The 20,377-nt window shown below is 43.7% G+C and overlaps 1 protein-coding gene across 1 annotated transcript in view; it reads right to left on the reverse strand.

Annotated features, from left to right (window-relative positions):
• LOC148896276 (eukaryotic translation initiation factor 3 subunit H) overlaps positions 1-20,120 on the reverse strand; it is a 58,918-nt gene extending 38,798 nt beyond the window's left edge. Inside the window, exons 1-2 of the mRNA XM_088997723.1 lie at positions 19,963-20,120; positions 10,191-10,347 (exon numbers count right to left, since the gene is read on the reverse strand). Coding sequence (XP_088853849.1) covers positions 10,191-10,347; positions 19,963-20,022 — 217 coding nt within the window. The 5' untranslated portion in view covers positions 20,023-20,120. The remainder of the gene's footprint in view (positions 1-10,190; positions 10,348-19,962) is intronic.
• Positions 20,121-20,377: the final 257 nt, after the last annotated feature.

The raw sequence follows: 20,377 nt of genomic DNA on the forward strand, positions 1-20,377 counted from the left end.
CATGGAGTTGGCTTTGCTGTGAAAAGCAGCTTACTCAGTAACATCCCTGAGTCCCCCCAAGGCACCAGTGAACGGCTTATGACCTGGCGTGTTCCCCTGGTAATATGTCGCTTTGCTACTCTAATCAGTGCCTATGCTCCCACCTTGGATGCTGACGATAACATCAAAGATGCCTTCTACGAGTCCCTGGATGTAACCATATCTAAAATCCCTGCCTCTGATAAACTTGTTCTGATGGGTGACTTCAATGCCCGAGTAGGCACTGATGCAAGGCCCTGGGAACTAGGAATCGGAAGGCACGGGACGGGGAAAATAAACAGCAATGGCCTCCGACTCCTGACTCTGTGCTCTGAGCATCGGCTGGTTGTAACCAACACCATCTTTCAGCTGAAAAAGAAATACATCACATCATGGATGCACCCCAGGTCCAAACATTGGCACTTACTGGAGTACATCATCACAAGGCAACAAGACCAAAATGACATCTGCATCACGCGGGCCATGCGTGGCGCTGACTGCTGGACTGATCATCAACTAATAAAGTCCAGGCTCAAGCTGAGAATTCGACCTCCTCATAAGAAACAGCAACCCCAAAGTCGTCTCAACTCCAGGGCCCTGGAGTCCCCAGAATGTGCAGCCAGCTACCGCAACAAGCTGGCAGAGGGACTTGCCAACCTGGACAAGGACACCAGTAACGGTGACCTTGATGTTGAAAGCAGGTGGAAAAAGATTGAGGACAACAATTCATCAAGCTGCCTCTGAGACCATCGGCTTTACTCAGAAACGTCACCAAGACTGGTTTGATAACAGCTCAGCTGCCATACAGGAGCTTCTGGAAGCCAGGCGCAAAGCCCCCAACCCTCACTCTCCACTTCTCCTCTGTCACTACAAGGCCATCCGTGATGAAACACAGAAACAGCTGAGGATTATCGTTGTACTAAGTTCATCCTGTCTACTTGATATCTAATGTAAAGCAGATTCTTTACTTACAGACAGTGTATTGTAGGTGCTCAAATACCTGAAATGTTTCGGCGTATATTTCCGCCTTCGTCAGAGTGTCACGGATGTTGTTGTGACGCGCCATTTTCAGCTGGTGTTGCTATAATATTGCCTGTACTGACATTGTACAATACCGTGTGACGCTAGACATGTTGCTTGCGATTTAACATTGGGCCCTCAAGCAATTATGAGCTGCTTAAACTCACACGAGCGCTTCTGATTTCATAATTTTTCAGCTCTCCATGCTTCAGAAGTTATTTTTCTCAATGTCACCTTCACTCCTAAAAAAATTTCACCATATCCAGAACCAACACAACACAGATAATGCAATTATTTTGACCATTAATTTATATCTCATACCCTCTTGTTGTACGGCGCAACAGCAAGCAGGTGGAAAGATGATATAAGTTCACTCAGCCAGATGCAGGAAGGGTATTGTGAGTTTTCTTTATTTGAAGTCGCAACAGATGTCGGTTTTTGGCAGACCAATGGTAACACTGCTTTCCAGGCTGTCCTTTCTCCTCTTCTTCCTCCTCAAAGTGACTTCCTCAGTCTGGTTTTAAAGGTGATTCACCTGAGCTTCTGGCCAATCAAGTCCCAGTGGCAAATGGCCATTCCCAGGTGGTTGCAATCACCTTCTCAGAGTCAATTAGTGGTCGCCCGACTCTACTGTTTTGGATGGGGAGAAATGTGCACCTTTCTCCCATCCAAAATACAGAAAACACAACATTTAACATTTCTTTTGGCATCACGACACCTCTTTTGCATTTGCTGGATGACAGCCAAGATGAGTCACAGAGACCACTATGAAAAAATGAAATCAGTGGTTTATTCATTGAGATTAATCTAGAAAGCACAATGACTCGAAACATTCTGTGACGCCCAATTCTGATGAATTTGGAGAACTAAAAGTGATGTGAGGTAGATTCTTCAAATTAATAGTAGATTACACATGCATCGTCTTGGGAGGAGACCATCAAGCCACATCAATATGATATAGATAAGTCTACAGTATATACAGGTAACATCCGACTCACGACCGGGTTCCGTTCCGACCAACCGGTCGTAAGTCATAATGGTCATGAGTCGAAATCCATTCAAAATATTGAATAGAGACTATCTATATAAACTATATACCGTACTTTCGATATATCCGATCCTGCGCCGTACTGCATGAAGCGGGGGCAATAAATGGGGGATCTTTGATATAGCATGTAATTTTGTCATTGGGTTCATGGATTGCGTATCTAGCATGCTTTTGTACTGTAGTGAAGTGAAAAATAAACTAGGCATTCAATAAAAACTATTTTTTTTTCGTCCCAAGATGGCGGCGCGTGCACACACAGCGGCTCCTCTCTGGAGAAATTGGTGTTTTTGTGTTTATTCTGTTTGTCTCACTCGTGTAAATGGTCGTCTCCATCTGCCTCGCTACACCCGAGGCGTACCTACTCCCATGAGGATCTGCTTGACATCGGCAGCTCATTTTTAAAAGCAAAACCAGCTGAAGCAGAAGTGCTACGCGAGTATGGATTGCTCAGGGAATCGGCTCGTCCATTGACCCCCCACTCCTGCACCCAACTCAGAGTGGAGGCGCCACAAGCGCTGTATAAGGAAAACATAAGAGGGGGAAGCGTGGAGCTATCCGCACCCGGCTCGCGGCTAGCCCCCATCGGCCGACCATTCCTACCATCACGCTGGCTAATGTACGCTCGCTGGACAATAAAATGGACTACATCAGACTTCTCCGCTCAACTTCCAAGACCATGGGTGAGTGCGCTTGTGGAAACATGGCTGAGCGACAGCATACCGGCAGCAGCGCGGCATTGAATGAACTAAATAGACTAAATATACTGAACGAAATAAAGGTATTCTGATTTGGATTCTGAACTCGACCAACACATCAGCGAGCAACAGACAGCCCACCCAGATGCTTTCTTTATCCTGGCTGGCGATTTCAACCATGCCAACCCGAAAAGCGTGTTTCCACAACTCCATGGACACATTAACTTTCCGACGAGAGGTAACAACATTCTGGAAAATGTTTTCACCACACACAAAGGAGCCTACAAAGCCTGCCCCATCCCGCACCTAGGAGCTTCGGACCACTCCACTATCATGTTAATGCCCGCATACAGGCCACTTGTCAAAGTCGTCAAACCAGTCAGGAAGCAGATAAGTGTGTGGCCTGATGGGTCGTCAGAGGCACTCAAAGACTGCTTCTCCAACACTGACTGGAACATGTTCAGACAAGCGGCCACCTATGACAACACCACAGACGTCCAAGAGTACACAGACTCTGTTATTTCCTACATGAGGAAGTGCATGGACGACATGACTGTCACCAGATCTGTCACCATCCGCGACAACCAGAAGCCATGGCTGACAGGTGAAGTCCACAGGCTCCTTCGGGTTCGGAACGCTACCTACAAAGCTGGTGATAAGCTGGGCCTGAGGACAGCCACGGCCAACCTGTCACGCGGCATCAGGATGGCCAAGAGACAGGACTCCAGGAGGATCGCCAACCACTTCGGAGATAGCAGAGACACCAGGAACCTGTGGCGTGGGATACAGACCATCACAAACTAAGCCCACAAAGCCCTCTCCACAGACTTGCGAGACTTGCGAGAAGTCCACCACTCTGCTGAACCAGCTGAATTACTTCTTCGTCCGCTTCGAGGCAGACAACAGCACTCCAGCACAGAAGACCCCTCCACCTCCCGGCAAACAGGTGCTGACACTGTCCCAGGACAGCGTGAGGCGATCCCTCAGAGGGACCAACGCACGCAAAGCCCCGGGTACCAACGGCATTACTGGCCGTGTCCAGAGAGACTGCGTGGAGGAGCTCACAGATGTCTTCACGGACATCTTGAACACCTCTCTGAGCCAGACTGTTGTGTCCACGTGCCTCAAAGCCACCACCATCAACCCGGTCCCATAGAGGTCGTCCCCCACCTGCCACAATGACTACCGTCCAGTCGCACTCACTCCCATCCTCACGAAGTGCTTCGAGCGGCTAGTTATGAACCACATCAAGGGTGCCCTCCCCCCCAACCATGACCCTTTCCAGTTTGCATATCGGCCCAACCGCTCGACCGATGATGCCATCTCCACTGCTCTCCACACAGCGCTCACCCACCTGGAGACCAGAGACTTCAACTCAGCATTAAAAACCATCATCCCCCAACAGCTCACCGACAAACTGGGGATCAGCACCTCCCTGTGCAACTGGCTGCTAGACTTCCTGACGGAGAGACCATAGGCAGTCAGAGTTGGAACCAACACCTCCAGCACCATCACGCTGAACACAGGGGCCACCTGGGGTGTGTGCTGAGCCCCCTCCTCTTCACTCTGCTCACACATGACTGCTCACCATCATCACCCAGCTCCACCCTCTTCATAAAGTTTGCGGATGACACAACTGTGGTAGGCCTCATCAACAACAATGAGGAGACAGCCTACAGGGAGGAGATCAGCCGCCTGGCCACTTTGTGCAAGGACAACCATCTCCGTCTGAATGTGGAGAAGACGAAGGAGATTGTTGTGGACTTCAGGAGAGTGCGCCCCCAGCATGCTCCACTAACCATCGACGGTGCTGCAGTGGAGAGAGTGAGCAGCACCAAGTTCCTCGGAGTGCACATATCCAAAGACCTGTCCTGGAGACACAACACGGCATCACTGGCCAAGAGATCCCACCAGCGCCTGTACTTCCTCCGCAAGCTCAAAAGAGTTGGAGCCACGACCCCCATCACGACCACCTTCTTCCGCGGTACCATCGAGAGCATCCTGACCAGCTGTATCACCGCGTGGTACGGCGCCTGCACCGTGTCCTGCCGTCACACTCTGCAGCGCATCATGAGGACAGCTGAGAAGATCATTGGTGTCTCTATCCCCCCCTTCAGGACATTTACAACACCCGCCTCACCCGCATAGCCATCAGGATCGCTGGCGATCCCACCCACCCCTCCCACAGCCTCTTCAGCTTGCTGCCATCGGGTAGGAGACTGCGCAGTCTGCGAGCCAAGACCAGCAAGTACAAGGACAGTTTCTGCCACCAGGCAGCCCGGAGACTCAACTCCCTCCCAGTCCTGCCCACTCTACGCCTTCCCACTGCCACACTCACCGAACTCTGAGGACACGCTGTACTATCATCCTGAACTCTATTTTCTGTTCTTTCTCATTTTTTCTGCAAGACCTCACTTCAACCACTTCAAACCTTTCTTATTGTTGTTTTTGCATTACTACATTACGTCACTTTATATACCCAACCACCTTACTTTACATACCACACTTCCTCACTTTACATTCAGAAAGTACATCTATTGTCTGTTGTGAATTGTCTTTTTTAGTGCCTTGCACACTAGGTCCGGGAGGACATTAATTTCATCTGTGCTGTAATGTCATGCATATTAGCATATTTGACAATAAAGCTGCCTTTGACTTTGATTTATTATTTTTATAACGCACTCTTGCAATCGTGACTTAGTGTCACTTGACATTGTACACACAAGAGAAACCACGAACGCCAGCATGTACAAACATGAAAAACAGTGATTATTGCAAACGATAAAGATATCTGAATACATGTATGGAAAAAGAAAACTGCAACGTTTACATGACTTGCGTTGATGAAGTATTATGCGGCACGTAGAACTATTTCGCGATGAAAGAGTTGCTTGTTGGATTGTCCCCCCGATTGCCTTGTACGTTGTTCGGATATCACAACTCGTTTCCCCATGGTTGAAATTGCTGTCAAACAACTGTATACTGTATAAGAAGACGACAGTATTGTGACATTCTACTCCTCTTTGATCCAACGCTTCGCTTCGTATGCCGTCTTTATTTTATCCTTATTCTTCAACAACGTTGATAAAGTATTTTGTGGCATGTCAAATTCTTTTGCAATGGAGGATTTGCTCCACGTTGAATTCTCCCCAACAGCCACGATTGCCTTGTATTTCGTTCCGAGGTCACAATTCTTTCGTTTCGCCATGGTTGAAAATGGCGTCTGCTACACTGCGCAAGACACGGAAACTGGTCACATGACCAACTCACGTGACCAACGGTGTGACTGATACAGATTTCGATAATGGTGGTATAGAAACCCTTAAGCAAATATCGATTCACCAACGTCACTTTTTTGTTTCCTAACTGACATCAGAAAAACGTTTTATAGCATCTAAAACACCCAACACGCGCAGTATATTTTTAGTAAAATGCAAAACACCAATAAAAATGACTTAAAGTGTCTAAAAAGTACTTCAATTTGAAACCTTTAGTGGCCAGTTTCAGAAGGTCCCGCCCCCATGTTCGTGGTGTCACGGCAAGACGTCTTAACTCGCTCGAGAATCAAAACAATGGCTTCAGATTCGGAGAATATGCTTTCTTGTTACTCATCAAGTTATGAATATGATTCAAATAGTTCTGGAGAGAAAAGCATACATGTTTGCAATCGATTAAATAATTTATTTCGTGTCATTTTGAGGGGGGGAATGTAGCACCGAAAAGAGGCAGAAGAGGGCGACAAAGCTCCGTGGAAATCTCAGTGGAAACGGGCAGATTAATTCCTTACAATTTTTGTCAGTGAATATCAAATAGATGCTCGGTGCCACACACAAGGATTCACATTGCGTTATTTATATGTTTTCCTTCTAATCTCGCCATCAACACGAAGTTTTCAGACCAAACAAAGTATTGTAAAATGCATTGAGGTGATGCAAAGTATGTCCTTTCTCGGTGAGGGGGGTTCCTTCAGTGAAGTAGGGTGAGGACTTGTCACCAACTCATAAACAAGACTCCCGGAATATTCAGTGTGAGTCTTAAAACGCAAAATATAGCTATATGCGGTGGAATCTTTGTAAAATACGCTCAGTAGAAGTCATTTGAAGATCAGTCGCAGCAAGACGGAATACAATACATGTATATGAATGAGGGGGATCCAAGTGAAAGAGTGATGCTGGAGGGAGAAGATGGAGAGTGTGGAAAAGAGGTGAAGAAGCGTGTCCAGGCAGGCTGGAACGGCTGAAGAAAAATGTCAGGTGTGATGTGTGATCGAAGGATTTCAGCTAGGATGAAAGGTAAAGTGTATAAAACGGTGGAGAGACCAGCCATGATGTTTGGACTGGAAACAGTGCCACTGAAGAAAAGACAGGAAGCAGACCTGGACGTAGCAGAGCTGAAGATGCTGGGGTTTTCTTTGGGAGTGACCAGGTTGGATAGGATCACGAATGAGGACATTAGAGGGACAACTCATATTAGAGGTTTTGGAGAGAAAGTCAGAGAGGCCAGACTGAGGTGGTTTGGACATGTCCAGAGGAGAGAGAGTGACCCCTGAAGGGAAAAGCCGAAAGGAAAAGAAGACTTTAAGTTAAAAAAAAAACACAAAAAAGATAGAATCATGATAAATTGCACAATGACTAGTCTCCAAACAGAGCCCAGTGTAATAATTTACACATGAGGTACCAAGGTTTGTTAAAATAAATTACTCAAAATTTATATTACTCATATCAAATCACATCTTTGACCACTATAAATTGTTTTTGATATCAGCTGAGATCCAGAAATGATTCAGTACTGACAAGCTCAAATATAATGGATTGTTGAAGGAATGGTTTTGATCGCATTTTATGCAGTATATACTGAATCTGAGTCCTTATTACACCACAATTGCTCATTCAATAAAATACCTCAGTGGGTATAAAATAAAGTCTGTCGCGGATTCCTCCATGTACGACAGAAGAATCTTGCCGACGCACACTGCAGTTCGCGCAATTCTCACCTTTTCTTGACCGAACTCCTGGAAATGCTTGGGAGTCTTCCTCACAAAATGACTATATTTTTCTTTTAGATTTCACGTTTTGTTGCTTTTTGTCCGGTAGATGCCATTACATGACAATGATAAAAACAATGCTAACTTTTGACTCTCGACTCCAGGAATGACCCATAGCACGCGCAATTCATCTAAAGGAAGCTAACAGCTGGCATTGTGCCGATCGCCACATCTAAATTTAAAAAAACATATTTTTCATTAATAAACCCTAACGTGTAATGGGATAATGAAAACAGTACTCATTACGGAAAAACCGGAGTAGTTGACAGGTATGCTAATGTCAGACAATATTTTCAGGCACCAGTCTTTCAGGTGTGACTTCAGGAAACATCCATCATCACAGCTACCCCTCACACTATCCAACTGCCTCGTGTCAACCGTTGAGACCTTCAAGTTCCTGGGAATCACAGTCTCCCAGGACATGCAGTGGGAGGTCAACACCAACTCTATCCTGAGAAAGGCCCAACAGAGAATGTACTGCAACATTTCTACACGGCTGTCATCGAATCCATCCTGTGTTCTTCCATCACCGTTTGGTTTTGGGTCGCCACAAAAATGGACAAAATCCAACTTCAGCGGACAGTTAGGACGGCGGAAACAATCATTGGCACCGCCCTACCCACTCTCGAGGACTTGCATAGTGCAAGAATCCAATTGGATTCTATTATTGAACCATCCGAACCGTGCACACCACCTTTTCCAGCTACTCCGTCAGGCAGGCGCTACTGATCCATGCGCACCAAACAGCTTCTTTCCCCAAACCATTAACTCTTTAAACAGTAACCCAAATAGAACTGTATAGTGCCCCTTTGCAATTTTTTAATGATGATACTAGTGCAGCGTGTTCTACCAGAAACAAATTCTTGTGTGTTTTACATACTTGGCGATAAAGATTATTCTGATTCTGATGACAAGAGGAACGTCCTACCTGGCCAGAACACCCTCTGGTCATTATGGTCATGTTTAAATGCGCCGTCAAAATAAGACATGCAAATACAGGTAACATCAGAGTTACGACCGGGTTCCGTTACGACGAAACAGCCGCAAGTCAGACGGTCGTAAATCGAAAAGCATTCAAAATGGCCGACGCAAGGTTTATACGAGAGAATAGTATACAATGTCAATCTGTTGTTTTTAAAGAACGTTTTATATTGAATACTATTATACACTAAACTTCTTACAGTTCAATCATAAATCTTATAAGTTTTAGCGTTCTCGTCGCGCCGATCCCGCGCCCAAGCGCCGACGGCCGACCCACTTTTTGCCTGGCCGGCGTCCGCGGACCTTCGACTTCAGCGCAGATGGCCGACCCGCCTCGGTCGGCGTCCGGGGACCCTCAACCCGAGGGCCCACGCCCACCCGCCACATTGGACACTCCCCCCCACCAGCGCCATCACAAAATTGTCGTACACGTTTGTGAAGAAACAGTTATTTTGTATCCTCATTTTGTTCAATGCTGTAATATTCTCTGTTAAGATAAATGAGGCATGCTGAATGTTGAGCGCATCCGGCAACGCAGCCACAACGCTACAGTCCTTTGACAGTGATAAAAAAAAAAGTTTGTATACAATGCTGAGAGAAGCGGTTGCTCTCTGTGTAAAAAAAAGGGTCTGGCGGTCGTGGTTGTATGTGCGGGTGGTCGTAACTCGCACCGGTTGTAAATCGGATGTTACCTATATAAAGTGCATGAAAACTAAAACCACCGCATGTTATGGAGTGGGGGCTTAGTGCGTGGGAATCTGCTGTTGAGATAATTCCATATTTATGTAGGACTCCTTATACTTTCAATTAAATGTAGCCTTCTTTTTCTTGTACGTAAAAGACTACTCTTCCTTCTCTTGGCTAGGCCTTTTCCCTTCTCATTGAAACGTTTTCGAACTTTTTTTTCTAAAAAGGTTTGTTTGTTGTTTTATTACTAATTTTACTAATTCTCACATTTCCTTTTAGTGGTAACCTGTAACGCGACCGATAAATGCACCTTCACCTGTGTCAAGATGGATGTAACAGAGGATCCGATCATTTTTCAAAATAAAACGTCAGAATTAAAACAAACAGGTCATGTGCATATTTTTCTGTGTGGCCCGGTACCAAGTCACCAACACACCAGTGCAGGTCCTCGGGCCGGGGGTTGGGGACTGCTGATTTAGTGGATCAGGACCAGTAATCAAAAATAGATTTAAATGTTCTGTAAAAGAAGTTTCAAAAGGTTGTTTGTGTGTGTGTGTGTGTGTGTGTGTGTGTGTGTGTGTGTGTGTGTGTGTGTGTGTGTGTGTGTGTGTGTGTGTGTGTGTGTGTGTGTGTGTGTGTGTGTGTGTGTGTGTGTGTGTGTGTGTGTGTGTGTGCGCGTGCGTGTGTGTACATTTACCTTCATCAAAGTCTGCATCATCCTCAGTGTGTTGTGGGAAGGGGAAACAGTTGGTGATTTCCAGTCGGTCATCAACCACAAGCCCCAGCAGAACACCCTGAACCACCTCACTGCCCTGGCCCTCTTCTTGGTAATGCTTGATTATCTTCAACACCACCTGTGTGAACCGAACAAGAAATGTCATTCGCACTGAAATTCTGTGAATAAAAATCTGAATTTGATTCTACTAATTGACCGTCATCCATTCCACATTTCAACTTAACAGCTCAATACCTGCAATAATAATTATAATAGTAATCATCATCGGCGCCGCGAGAGTGGCTGCCTTTCCAGCAGCTCATGTATTTCGTTTTTCTACTTTCATTCCTTTCATCACTTTGCTGCTGTGAAATGTAAATTTCTCCACTGTGAGACTAATAAAGGCATATCCAATCCAATCCAATCATCATCATAATAATGGTGAATAAAGGTGAAATAAATATGAACTGGCAAAACTACACAATAGATGGATAGACACATTTAGGTTTCAGTTTTGGTTGTACTGCTCTATTTCCCCTCACAGTTATACCCAAAAAATATTAAATTAACTAAAGGGCACAGCGCAATAGCTGTCCTATCTGCCGAATATTAGAAAGAAACATCTGTCAAAAAGGTGATTGGTGATTGTTAACTCGTTCGCTGCCATTCCCAAAGTTATTTGGGAATTGAAAATATGACGTAGAACGGCATTCCTGAGTTTATTCGGGTTATGTCTTTTTTTTTTGCGGGAGAGTGAAGATCAAGTCTATCTATCTTGTGTGTGAATTTCAAAACTGTAGGTAATGTATTTCCCTCCCCCCACTGTTGTGCTTTGCTCGAAAAAAAGAAACCTCTGATCGTCCCGAGTCGGAACCAGATTCCTCCGATGAGTGATAGATAAGTGGACCAGCTCTACACCCTTAGCAGGGTCCTCGAGGGTGCATGGGAATTCGCCCAACCAGTCTACATGCGCTTTGTAGACTTGAACAAGGCGTTTGACTGTGTCCCTCAGGGAGTTCTGTGGGGGGTGCTTCTAGAATATGATATGGGCCGTTCGCTCCCATTACGACTGATGTCTGTTTGGTTCTCATTAACCCTACAGAAGGCTTGCGCTTCAGCCTCAACTTTCATCGATGGACCACTCCTGTATGACTGAGAGCGTAAACAGACATCCTATCAGTCTCATTTTCACAAAAAGTAGGAATAATAAAGCAGGGAAATCTTTCACCTATGGTGGCTAATGACCTGCATCACTGGAAGTTGTTCACGCTCAGCTGTCTGTAAGTGAAGATTGTAATCAGAACTGTTCAGCTATATCTTTTAACGTTAGCATTACTCTTATTCAATTTGTTTTGTGTACAATTCACAGAAGGTACATGCAAAGAGGAGGAGTCAAGAGCACTGAGGGAAGCACTTTAAAAATGGTACGTGTTAGCAACAACAGTTAATAGGCTGCAAAAGTGCGCCACATACCCTGCCGTCAGGCTGTTCCTCATCATGGCGCGCTTGTGTATGTATGTGCGTGCGTGCCGTAACGGGCAGAGCGTGGGAGGTTGGTTGGTCGAAAAGCCAATCTTCGGTCCAACATGTTTGGGTGCCCCTTCTTTAGCGTTTATGTTTTCAAATACTGTGACTATTTATGGCCAATTTTTTAAAGGCCACAGTATTGCTTTCGATTGATTCATTTCTAAATATGTCAGGAATGGTCGTACAAGCTGCAGAGTTTGATTAGCTTGTACCACCATCTTAAATGTATTTATCATCAACTTGTACATGAAGAATTCAAACTGGATGTTAAATTTGGTTGACACTACAGGTCTGAATGTGCAATTTTGGGGTGAATTGTGATTTTTTTTTTTGGTGTGTGTCAACATTTACATGACATCATAAATGCAACCTCAGTCCACCTGTTGTGCGCCCTTCAAAAACATCCAGCATGTGCAGAAAGAAAGACGTCCCCCATGTAGTGTCAATGGAGGCAAATGAGGTCTTTCAATCAGAAGTCTGCTTCTTTCTTCGGGACTTTCGCAAGCGTTATAATGTTGTGCATTTGCATATCATTTTCCAAAATAGATGCACAGAACCTCAGCCCAGAAGAAAGATTCAAAAGAAGCTAAAAACATGTGTGACGCTAAAAAAAACGTAAATTTATACCAAACCGTGACTGTAAAGTGTACGTGAGAGTTATGAAAGGGGCTTAGTGGCTCGTACCAAGCAATGCAAACATTGCATTGTGCACCATGGTGACGAATGACTACTGCAGCGCAATCTGCAGCCTTGGACTTTTACAGTAAATTAAGCAAGGTAACATTAGTGGTAGGTACAGCCTTAATTAATATAAAAAACTTAATACTTTGTGCCGTTTGTTTTTTATTGTGATTGCTGGTCTTATCGTGTTTCAAGTTGTGAAAAGCGGGGCAGTCAACTTTTCAGAGTTGTCTGCCCTTTTGTCCGCAACCTTTTTGTCACGAGTTTCAGAAACTGTTTTTACTATAATTTGGACAAGTTCGGCGGGCCGGATTAAAAAGGCTAACGGGTCGTATGTGGCCCGCGGGCCGTAGTTTGCCTATGCCTGGCCTAAACGATGAGACAGACTTTGATAGGGAAAGAAACGCCTAGAAAGTGTGATATCCTTTCGACATGTGACCTGGCACAAGTCTTCTTTTATTCTCTACAGGACGGAGCTGCAGTCTGAAGAGATTGACGTGGACCACGCCAACGTGGGATGGACCGGTTGCGGAGCTGCTCCCCGTCTTTGCAGCCACAAGCTTCAACTGGATTCGCAAGGACATCGTTCGTCACGAAGATTCCAGAGGCACGTCACTGGAGCCAACAGATCACACCCTCTTTCCCAGTCACCAGCTCAACCTTATCACACCCTGGAGCCTGCTTGCGAAAAATGCTACAATTTCGTCCCCCCTCGTCGTCCTGGTGATCACCATCCAGGATGCCATAAATATTTGACTGTTGTAGCGAATAACATGACTTTAATTTGAGATTGGTTCCATTGTGATTGTTTTATTTTGTGATTTTCTTTTTTCCTTTCTTCTTTCTGTTCACCTCCACCAATGTTAGATATGTTCGACAGGGTGGACATGTTGGGGTAATTAGCTATACGAACATCTTTAAACATCGCTTTCTAATCTTTGTTTACGTTTTGGACTTCCTGATATGTCATATCCTGCCTTCCCTTACATGATGTTGCATCTACATTACGTCATATCCTATCGAGTCGCACACTGTGCGCCATATAAATGCCCTCCCAGTTCGTCGCTCTCTCTCCCTTCATGCTTCCTCTCAGCCGATATTGCGATTTCTCCGCTGTCTTCAAGATTAAACTAACTTTCTGTCCCACACCTGGCTTCCTGCTGATTTAACCATCCGCTGCCATCAACGCCCGTAGAAGCAATGAACCAGGGACGAACGATCAAGATAAAACCGTTACAATTCAGAACATTTTGCTTCTCAAACAGTGGGAGGCGCAGTTCACCTCAGGGAACATGATTTTATTTTTTTTATTTGTGTGTTTTTACTCTTGCAGAATAAAGTGTGATTGCACTTCCATTGTGTTAGGGGGCAGTGGCACTTATTGGCAGTGTGCGCAGGGAGCATTCGCTCAGTGTTTTGTTCGCACTGAGCATGCACGCTTTTCACAGGCAGGAGACAGAGAGGAAGACCAAAGATGAGGTTTATGTATGTCGTCAGAGGACATGAAGGTAGCTGGTGTGAGAGAAGAGATTGCACAAAACAGGGTTATATGGAGGACACTGATTCGCTCTGAAGCCCTGAAGGGAAAAGCCGAAAAGAAAAGAAGATGCACGCTTTTCACACAGCACGCAGTATAAAGTGTAGACACGAAGTCTAGCAGAAACCTCAACTAACACGATGAAAAAATATTTAACAAGTGTGAAAAGAAAGGAGGAGTCGGAAAGAGAGACACATGAATGTATCCTGAGAGCAAAAACGAGGATATAGGACGAAGTGTATGTCGCGCTTGGCTTCACTGTGTCTACGGTGGAAGATGATGAACAACCGGTGTATTTAATGTGTTGAAAAATGTTCGCAGCGGACAGCATTAAGCCAAATATGTTAAGGTGTCACTTCAAGACATTACACCCTAATCACACTGATAACCCAGTTTCGTTTTTTAAGCGAAAATGTGCCAACATCATCCCGTTTTGTGAACGCGACTTGTAAGCCATTTATCCAGATATCACCTTTGATGGAAAAAAGTCAGTCAATCTATTTTACATATTTGTGCTTTGAAGGTGAAAATTGTTAATTAATTTGCACCTGAGTTAATGTTGGTGATCAGTTTGAATGCATTATTATTCATTGGTTTTAGGTCATTTTTTTCAGTTGCATATGGTCTAACATTGTGAAAGAATGTTTATAATTAAGGAATTCATTTTACTGTACTCACTTTACTGTAATATTTTCTGTTACAGTTAAAGGACAACCGACGTCTCCGGACAAGTTGTGTCCATAATTTGTAAAATGGCTTCAAATGACTTCTACTGGGCGTATTTTAATAAGATTCCACCGCATATAGCTATATTTTACATTTTAATACTCGCTCTGAACATTCAGGAAGTCTTATTTTTGAGTTGGTGACGAGTACTTACGTGACGTCACAAAAGGACTGCCTCCTCACCGTAAAAAAGACGCATTGTAGCGTCTTTCCATCACGTCAATTTATTTTGCTGTACTGTTTTTTTTTTTTGAAAACCGTGTGTTACATACAAAAGCCACCAGCAGAGGGAGTCCAAGCTCCATGAAACGAATATAAAAGTCGCCGACACTGCATCGTATGTCGCAGTCGACAAAGACATTGCGACATTCCCAAGCTCATCAGATGCGGATATCGCAGAGGAGGTCAAAGCCAAGTATGCCACAGTAGATTACCGTGATGATGATGATGCTGATGACGATGAAGAAGAAGCGACTGAATGCACACCTTTTGCAACTTCGACAAAAGCGTTGCAAGGGGTTGCGGACACGCGATCTTTCTTTGAATCCGTAGAAAATGCATCCGGTTTTTTAGAAACGTTAAACAAGATGGAAGTGTTCATATTAAAATATATAAATGGGAAGCAGAAGAAGATTGATGACTTTTTTAAATAGCTTACATACATACTAATTGCAGTGTTATGTACATGTACTGTTACATGAATGCAAGCGTTTTTTGCAACAATGTTTGTTGTTTTGTCTGCTGAAGCGTCATGATTTTGAAAATGACTGTACATTCCATACTGTGCATTAAAGGGCAACCAACATCACTTTTTGTGTTTCTTGAGTCAGTCAAAAAGCTGTTGTAACGTCACAGCTGCGCGCCGGCATTCTATTCAGCCACTCTCGAACGTCACGTAAGTTATGTAAACGTTGCAGTTTTGGTTTTTCATCCATGTACAGTATTTAATTGTGTTGCATCCAGATATCTTTATTGTTTGCAACAATCACTGTTTTTCATATGATTGTACATGCTGGCGTTCGTGGCTTCGTGTGAATAGAACTTGACGATTTAGCATTGGTTGGTTGCATTTTTGAAAGGAAATAGTCATTAAAAAGTGTAAAGACGTTTTTATTTTATGCACAACTTTATTTTTCACTTCACTACTGTACAAAAAACATGTTAGATACGCAATCCATGAACCCAATGATGAAATTACATGCCATAACAAAGATGCCGCATTTACGCACCCACCCCCCACAGGATCGGATATATCGATAGTCCCGGTTATATCGATATTTTTTCGGATTCCCTTGCGTATCGATATAACGAGACTTTACTGTATCAGCATGTGGAAACGGGCTGCTTCATTCCTCACAGCTCGGTGGACATTTTATTGCCTCTTTTTGGGTGAGACATCCCCCCCTGCCCGTTTGCCTCAAAATGACAAGGAATAAATTGTTTAATCGATTGCAAACATGTATTGTTTCCTCTTCAGAACTATTTGAATCATATTCATAACTGGATTTTTAACAAGAAAGCATATTATCCGAATCTGAAGCCATTGTTTTTATTCTCCAGCAATGCAAGACGTCTTGGCGTGACGTCACGAACTGGGGGCGGGACTTTCTGAAAATGCCCATTTCGCAGCTCAATTTTTTTGCAGATTTTGGACACTAAGTCATTTTTATTGGTGTTTTGCATTTGATTAAAAATATACTGCGTGTTTTGGGTATTTTAGATGCTATAAAATGTTTTTCTGGTGTCAGTTAAAAAACAAAAAAGTGACGTCGGTTGTCCTTTAATCAAGCAATTTTTTTGTTGTAAATTGGTCCTTTTTTATTCTCTAAAATATTAAAAAGTATCCGGTGTTAAGCAGAGGTGTACTCGTAACATTTTTTAGATAAATGATACTATTACACTCGCACATGGGAAATGGGGGTAGGCGGTTGCATGACAGAAAATTGAGAAGCACGGCATTAATAAAAATATGCACTTGAAAATCCCAATATTCAACAGTGGCCATTTCTGTTGTTGCAGCTGTATGCAGGTAATGACCGATTTATGACCGGCGCGAGTTACGGCCACGCGTACTTCCGACCACCAACTTTTTTTTAATTCAATGGCTGCCACGCTACTACCAGCAATGCGACGGAGACAGAGGTCCATGCAGGATGAAACTACAACACAAAGCACTGGTCCCAAAACGACCAGGGGAATAATCAAAAATAACGAATACCAAAAACGACGAGTTGGGATGTGGGCCAATGGGAACCCCCGACAATGGCGAGAAGCAACTCGCACACGGTGGTGCAGAAACGGAACAATCCCAAAAGGATCAGCATGTGGAAACAGGCTGCTTCATTCCTCACAGCTCGGTGGCCATTTTATTGCCTCTTTTTGGGTGAGACATCCCCCCCTGCCCGTTTGCCTCAAAATGACAAGGAATAAATTGTTTAATCGATTGCAAACATGTATTGTTTCCTCTTCACAACTATTTGAATCATATTCATAACTGGATTTTTAACAAGAAAGCATATTATCCGAATCTGAAGCCATTGTTTTTATTCTCCAGCAATGCAAGACGTCTTGGCGTAACGTCACGAACTGGGGGCGGGACTTTCTGAAAATGCCCATTTCGCAGCTCAATTTTTTTGCAGATTTTGGACACTAAGTCATTTTTATTGGTGTTTTGCATTTGATTAAAAATATACTGCGTGTTTTGGGTATTTTAGATGCTATAAAACGTTTTTCTGGTGTCAGTTAAAAAACAAAAAAGTGACGTCGGTTGTCCTTTAATCAAGCAATTTTTTTGTTGTAAGTTGGTCCTTTTTTATTCTTTTTTATTCTCTAAAATATTAAAAAGTATCCGGTGTTAAGCAGAGGTGTACTCGTAACATTTTTTAGATAAATGATACTATTACACTCGCACATGGGAAATGGGGGTAGGCGGTTGCATGACAGAAAATTGAGAAGCACGGCATTAATAAAAATATGCACTTGAAAATCCCAATATTCAACAGTGGCCATTTCTGTTGTTGCAGCTGTATGCAGGTAATGACCGATTTATGACCGGCGCGAGTTACGGCCACGCGTACTTACGACCACCAACTTTTTTTTAATTCAATGGCTGCCACGCTACAACCAGCAACGCGACGGAGACAGAGGTCCATGCAGGATGAAACTACAACACAAAGCACTGGTCCCAAAACGACCAGGGGAATAATCAAAAATAACGAATACCAAAAACGACGAGTTGGGATGTGGGGCAATGGGAACCCCCGACAATGGCGAGAAGCAACTCGCACACGGTGGTGCAGAAACGGAACAATCCCAAAAGGATTACGGGATGAGAGGGGGGCGTCTCGGACCGAGCACCAACGACAAAGTCCAGGGTAATACAATGTACAAATACAAGTTGACAGCGTCCCGTTTTCGTACCCGCTGTCCTGAAGAAGGAAGCGAGGAGGCTTGGCCGCGCCCCCAGCTGTCAATCCGAACGTGACAATATCGAGCAAGTAGGATGTTTATTTGCCAGAGCAGAACTGCACAAAATGTCGTATAGGAGATGCCAGCGTGTTGTCATATGTTATGATCACGTGAGCCTCGCGTCAGCCATTTTGAATGCTTTTCGATTTACGACCGTTAGACTTACGGCTGTTTTGTCGAAATGGAACCCGGTCGTAACTCAGATGTTACCTGTATTTGGTCGCCGCCTCTTACAGTTGAAGATACAGGACAGTTAGGTTGTTTTGGAACTCTTCCTAACAACTTTAAATAGTTTCCACATGAAAACACTGTTATCTGTGCATGTTTCACGCCAGACCAAAATAAACAAATAAAACACAGTGAGGAAATCAATGCATAACACTTAGATGTCCTTAGCGAGTGCCAATGTGTAACGGTCAAGCTAGCTTGATGTTGGTATGGCGAGTCATTGGCATTAGCAGTCCAAGTTCTTGTATGCACTCTATTTTTACATTTATTCCACCCACCCACGTGCACGCACACATACACACACACCACTTTTGAAATCTTGACTTGTGTTTGGAACCTTCAAAAATATTGCTCGAGTGTTCATATGAACAACTATCATTAACAGGAAATAAAGCAGTCACAGATTAGTAGAAAGTACCAGGTGGTAAAACTAAGATCTAATTTACAAACAATAAGACTTCAAATCAAAGCAGGAACCTCATATACATATAGTTATGTCCGATATATTTATCCAACCATACAAGACAGCCTCAACGCCTTTGAACAAAAACAGGCAAGTCTAAGTTGACTGTTGTTTGGGTGTTTTAAGATGCAAGGGCTATTTTGCCATGACCGGTAACATTCCTGTTATATCATTACTTTGCCATCAACGGCTGATTATTACCCTCGAAGCAAGGTCATCAGGGACTTTCATACGTTTCTGGGCAGCTTAGCAAAATTGTGTATTTTAGGAGAATCTACAATGTTTGATGTGAATGTACAAAAAAAATCATACCGTGGCTTTATGTGAAATAATGACCAATCATCACCAAAATGTACACGCACAACACCACCAATACCCACTAAAGTGGGTCCCACTTTAATTACTAAAACAACAGCTATGCTATTTTGAGCAATAATTAACATGGGTTAATGTTAAAAGTCTGCGGCCAAATTGCGACTAAAATTAATGTGCATCTCTCCACCTATACACACAGCAATCTCTGAAAATATCGAAAACCATATTTGGTACATCACGTTTTCCACATTCAATTACATTAACCTTGAGCCCATACTTGTGGCGAGGACGACAGTAACGCTTTTGATATTGTCAGACAAATATATGTGGGCATGGGTACATATGTACACATGGTTTGATATTATCAGAGGTTTGAGCGCACCACCAAGATATGCGTCTGAATTTTGATAACGATAGGTGGTAACGAAGCCACGAAAACCTTTTTAATTGCGTGTTTTCAACTGTCCTCGTTCCTCTGGACTTTTCAGATGCAGCAATCGCGTCTTGTTACTTATTGAAATGTAAAAAATTTCAACGTAAAGCGGACCCAAATTCACGACGGTAACACCTGAAACGCACGGATAAAAGCCAAGTGGGCTCTTTTCACAGTTGTCACTACACTCTACATAAATTACAAATTGACCGATCACAACGTTTATCACTCGCGATAACGCTGAAGAAGGCATCCTTAATTAGCAACTAGCCGCCAATTATGCTTGTGCATGAGCAACAGCTTCGCAGTTGGAAGTGGTACCACCTGTATCGAACAAATCTGCCCTATAATGGCGAAACGACGTCGTCACACTTACCAAACCATCAATTTGGATCTGCTTTACAGGGGAGTTCAAGGTGGCACCAGTCGAAGCCATTACGACAGTAAAATAGACGACGGTTCTTACTTGTATACCGACAAGCCGTTACACGAGGAAAGGGGGACCACGTTTCAAGACGGACATCCGGTTAGTGCAGGAAAATACGTCAAAAAGACACTCCCGGTATCAGGATGTTTCCATGCAAAATAAGTCCTTCTGGGCAGCATTTTCCGGAAATCTTAATTCAGAAAAAGAGTTGAGTAAAATACGGCTAGTTCCTTTGAATTTATTTTATAACAAATAAAGTAAGAATTTTCTCTAAGGAATTTGTTTCGAATACATGTATATCAAAGTAATTTAGATATGAATTGGGTGGTGAATTGAAGGCGGAAGTATACGCCGAAACATGTCA

Source organism: Hippocampus bargibanti, linkage group LG06 (assembly GCF_051943395.1).
Source record: "Hippocampus bargibanti isolate YZ-2025 linkage group LG06, ASM5194339v1, whole genome shotgun sequence".
Taxonomy (NCBI): Eukaryota; Metazoa; Chordata; class Actinopteri; order Syngnathiformes; family Syngnathidae; genus Hippocampus; species Hippocampus bargibanti.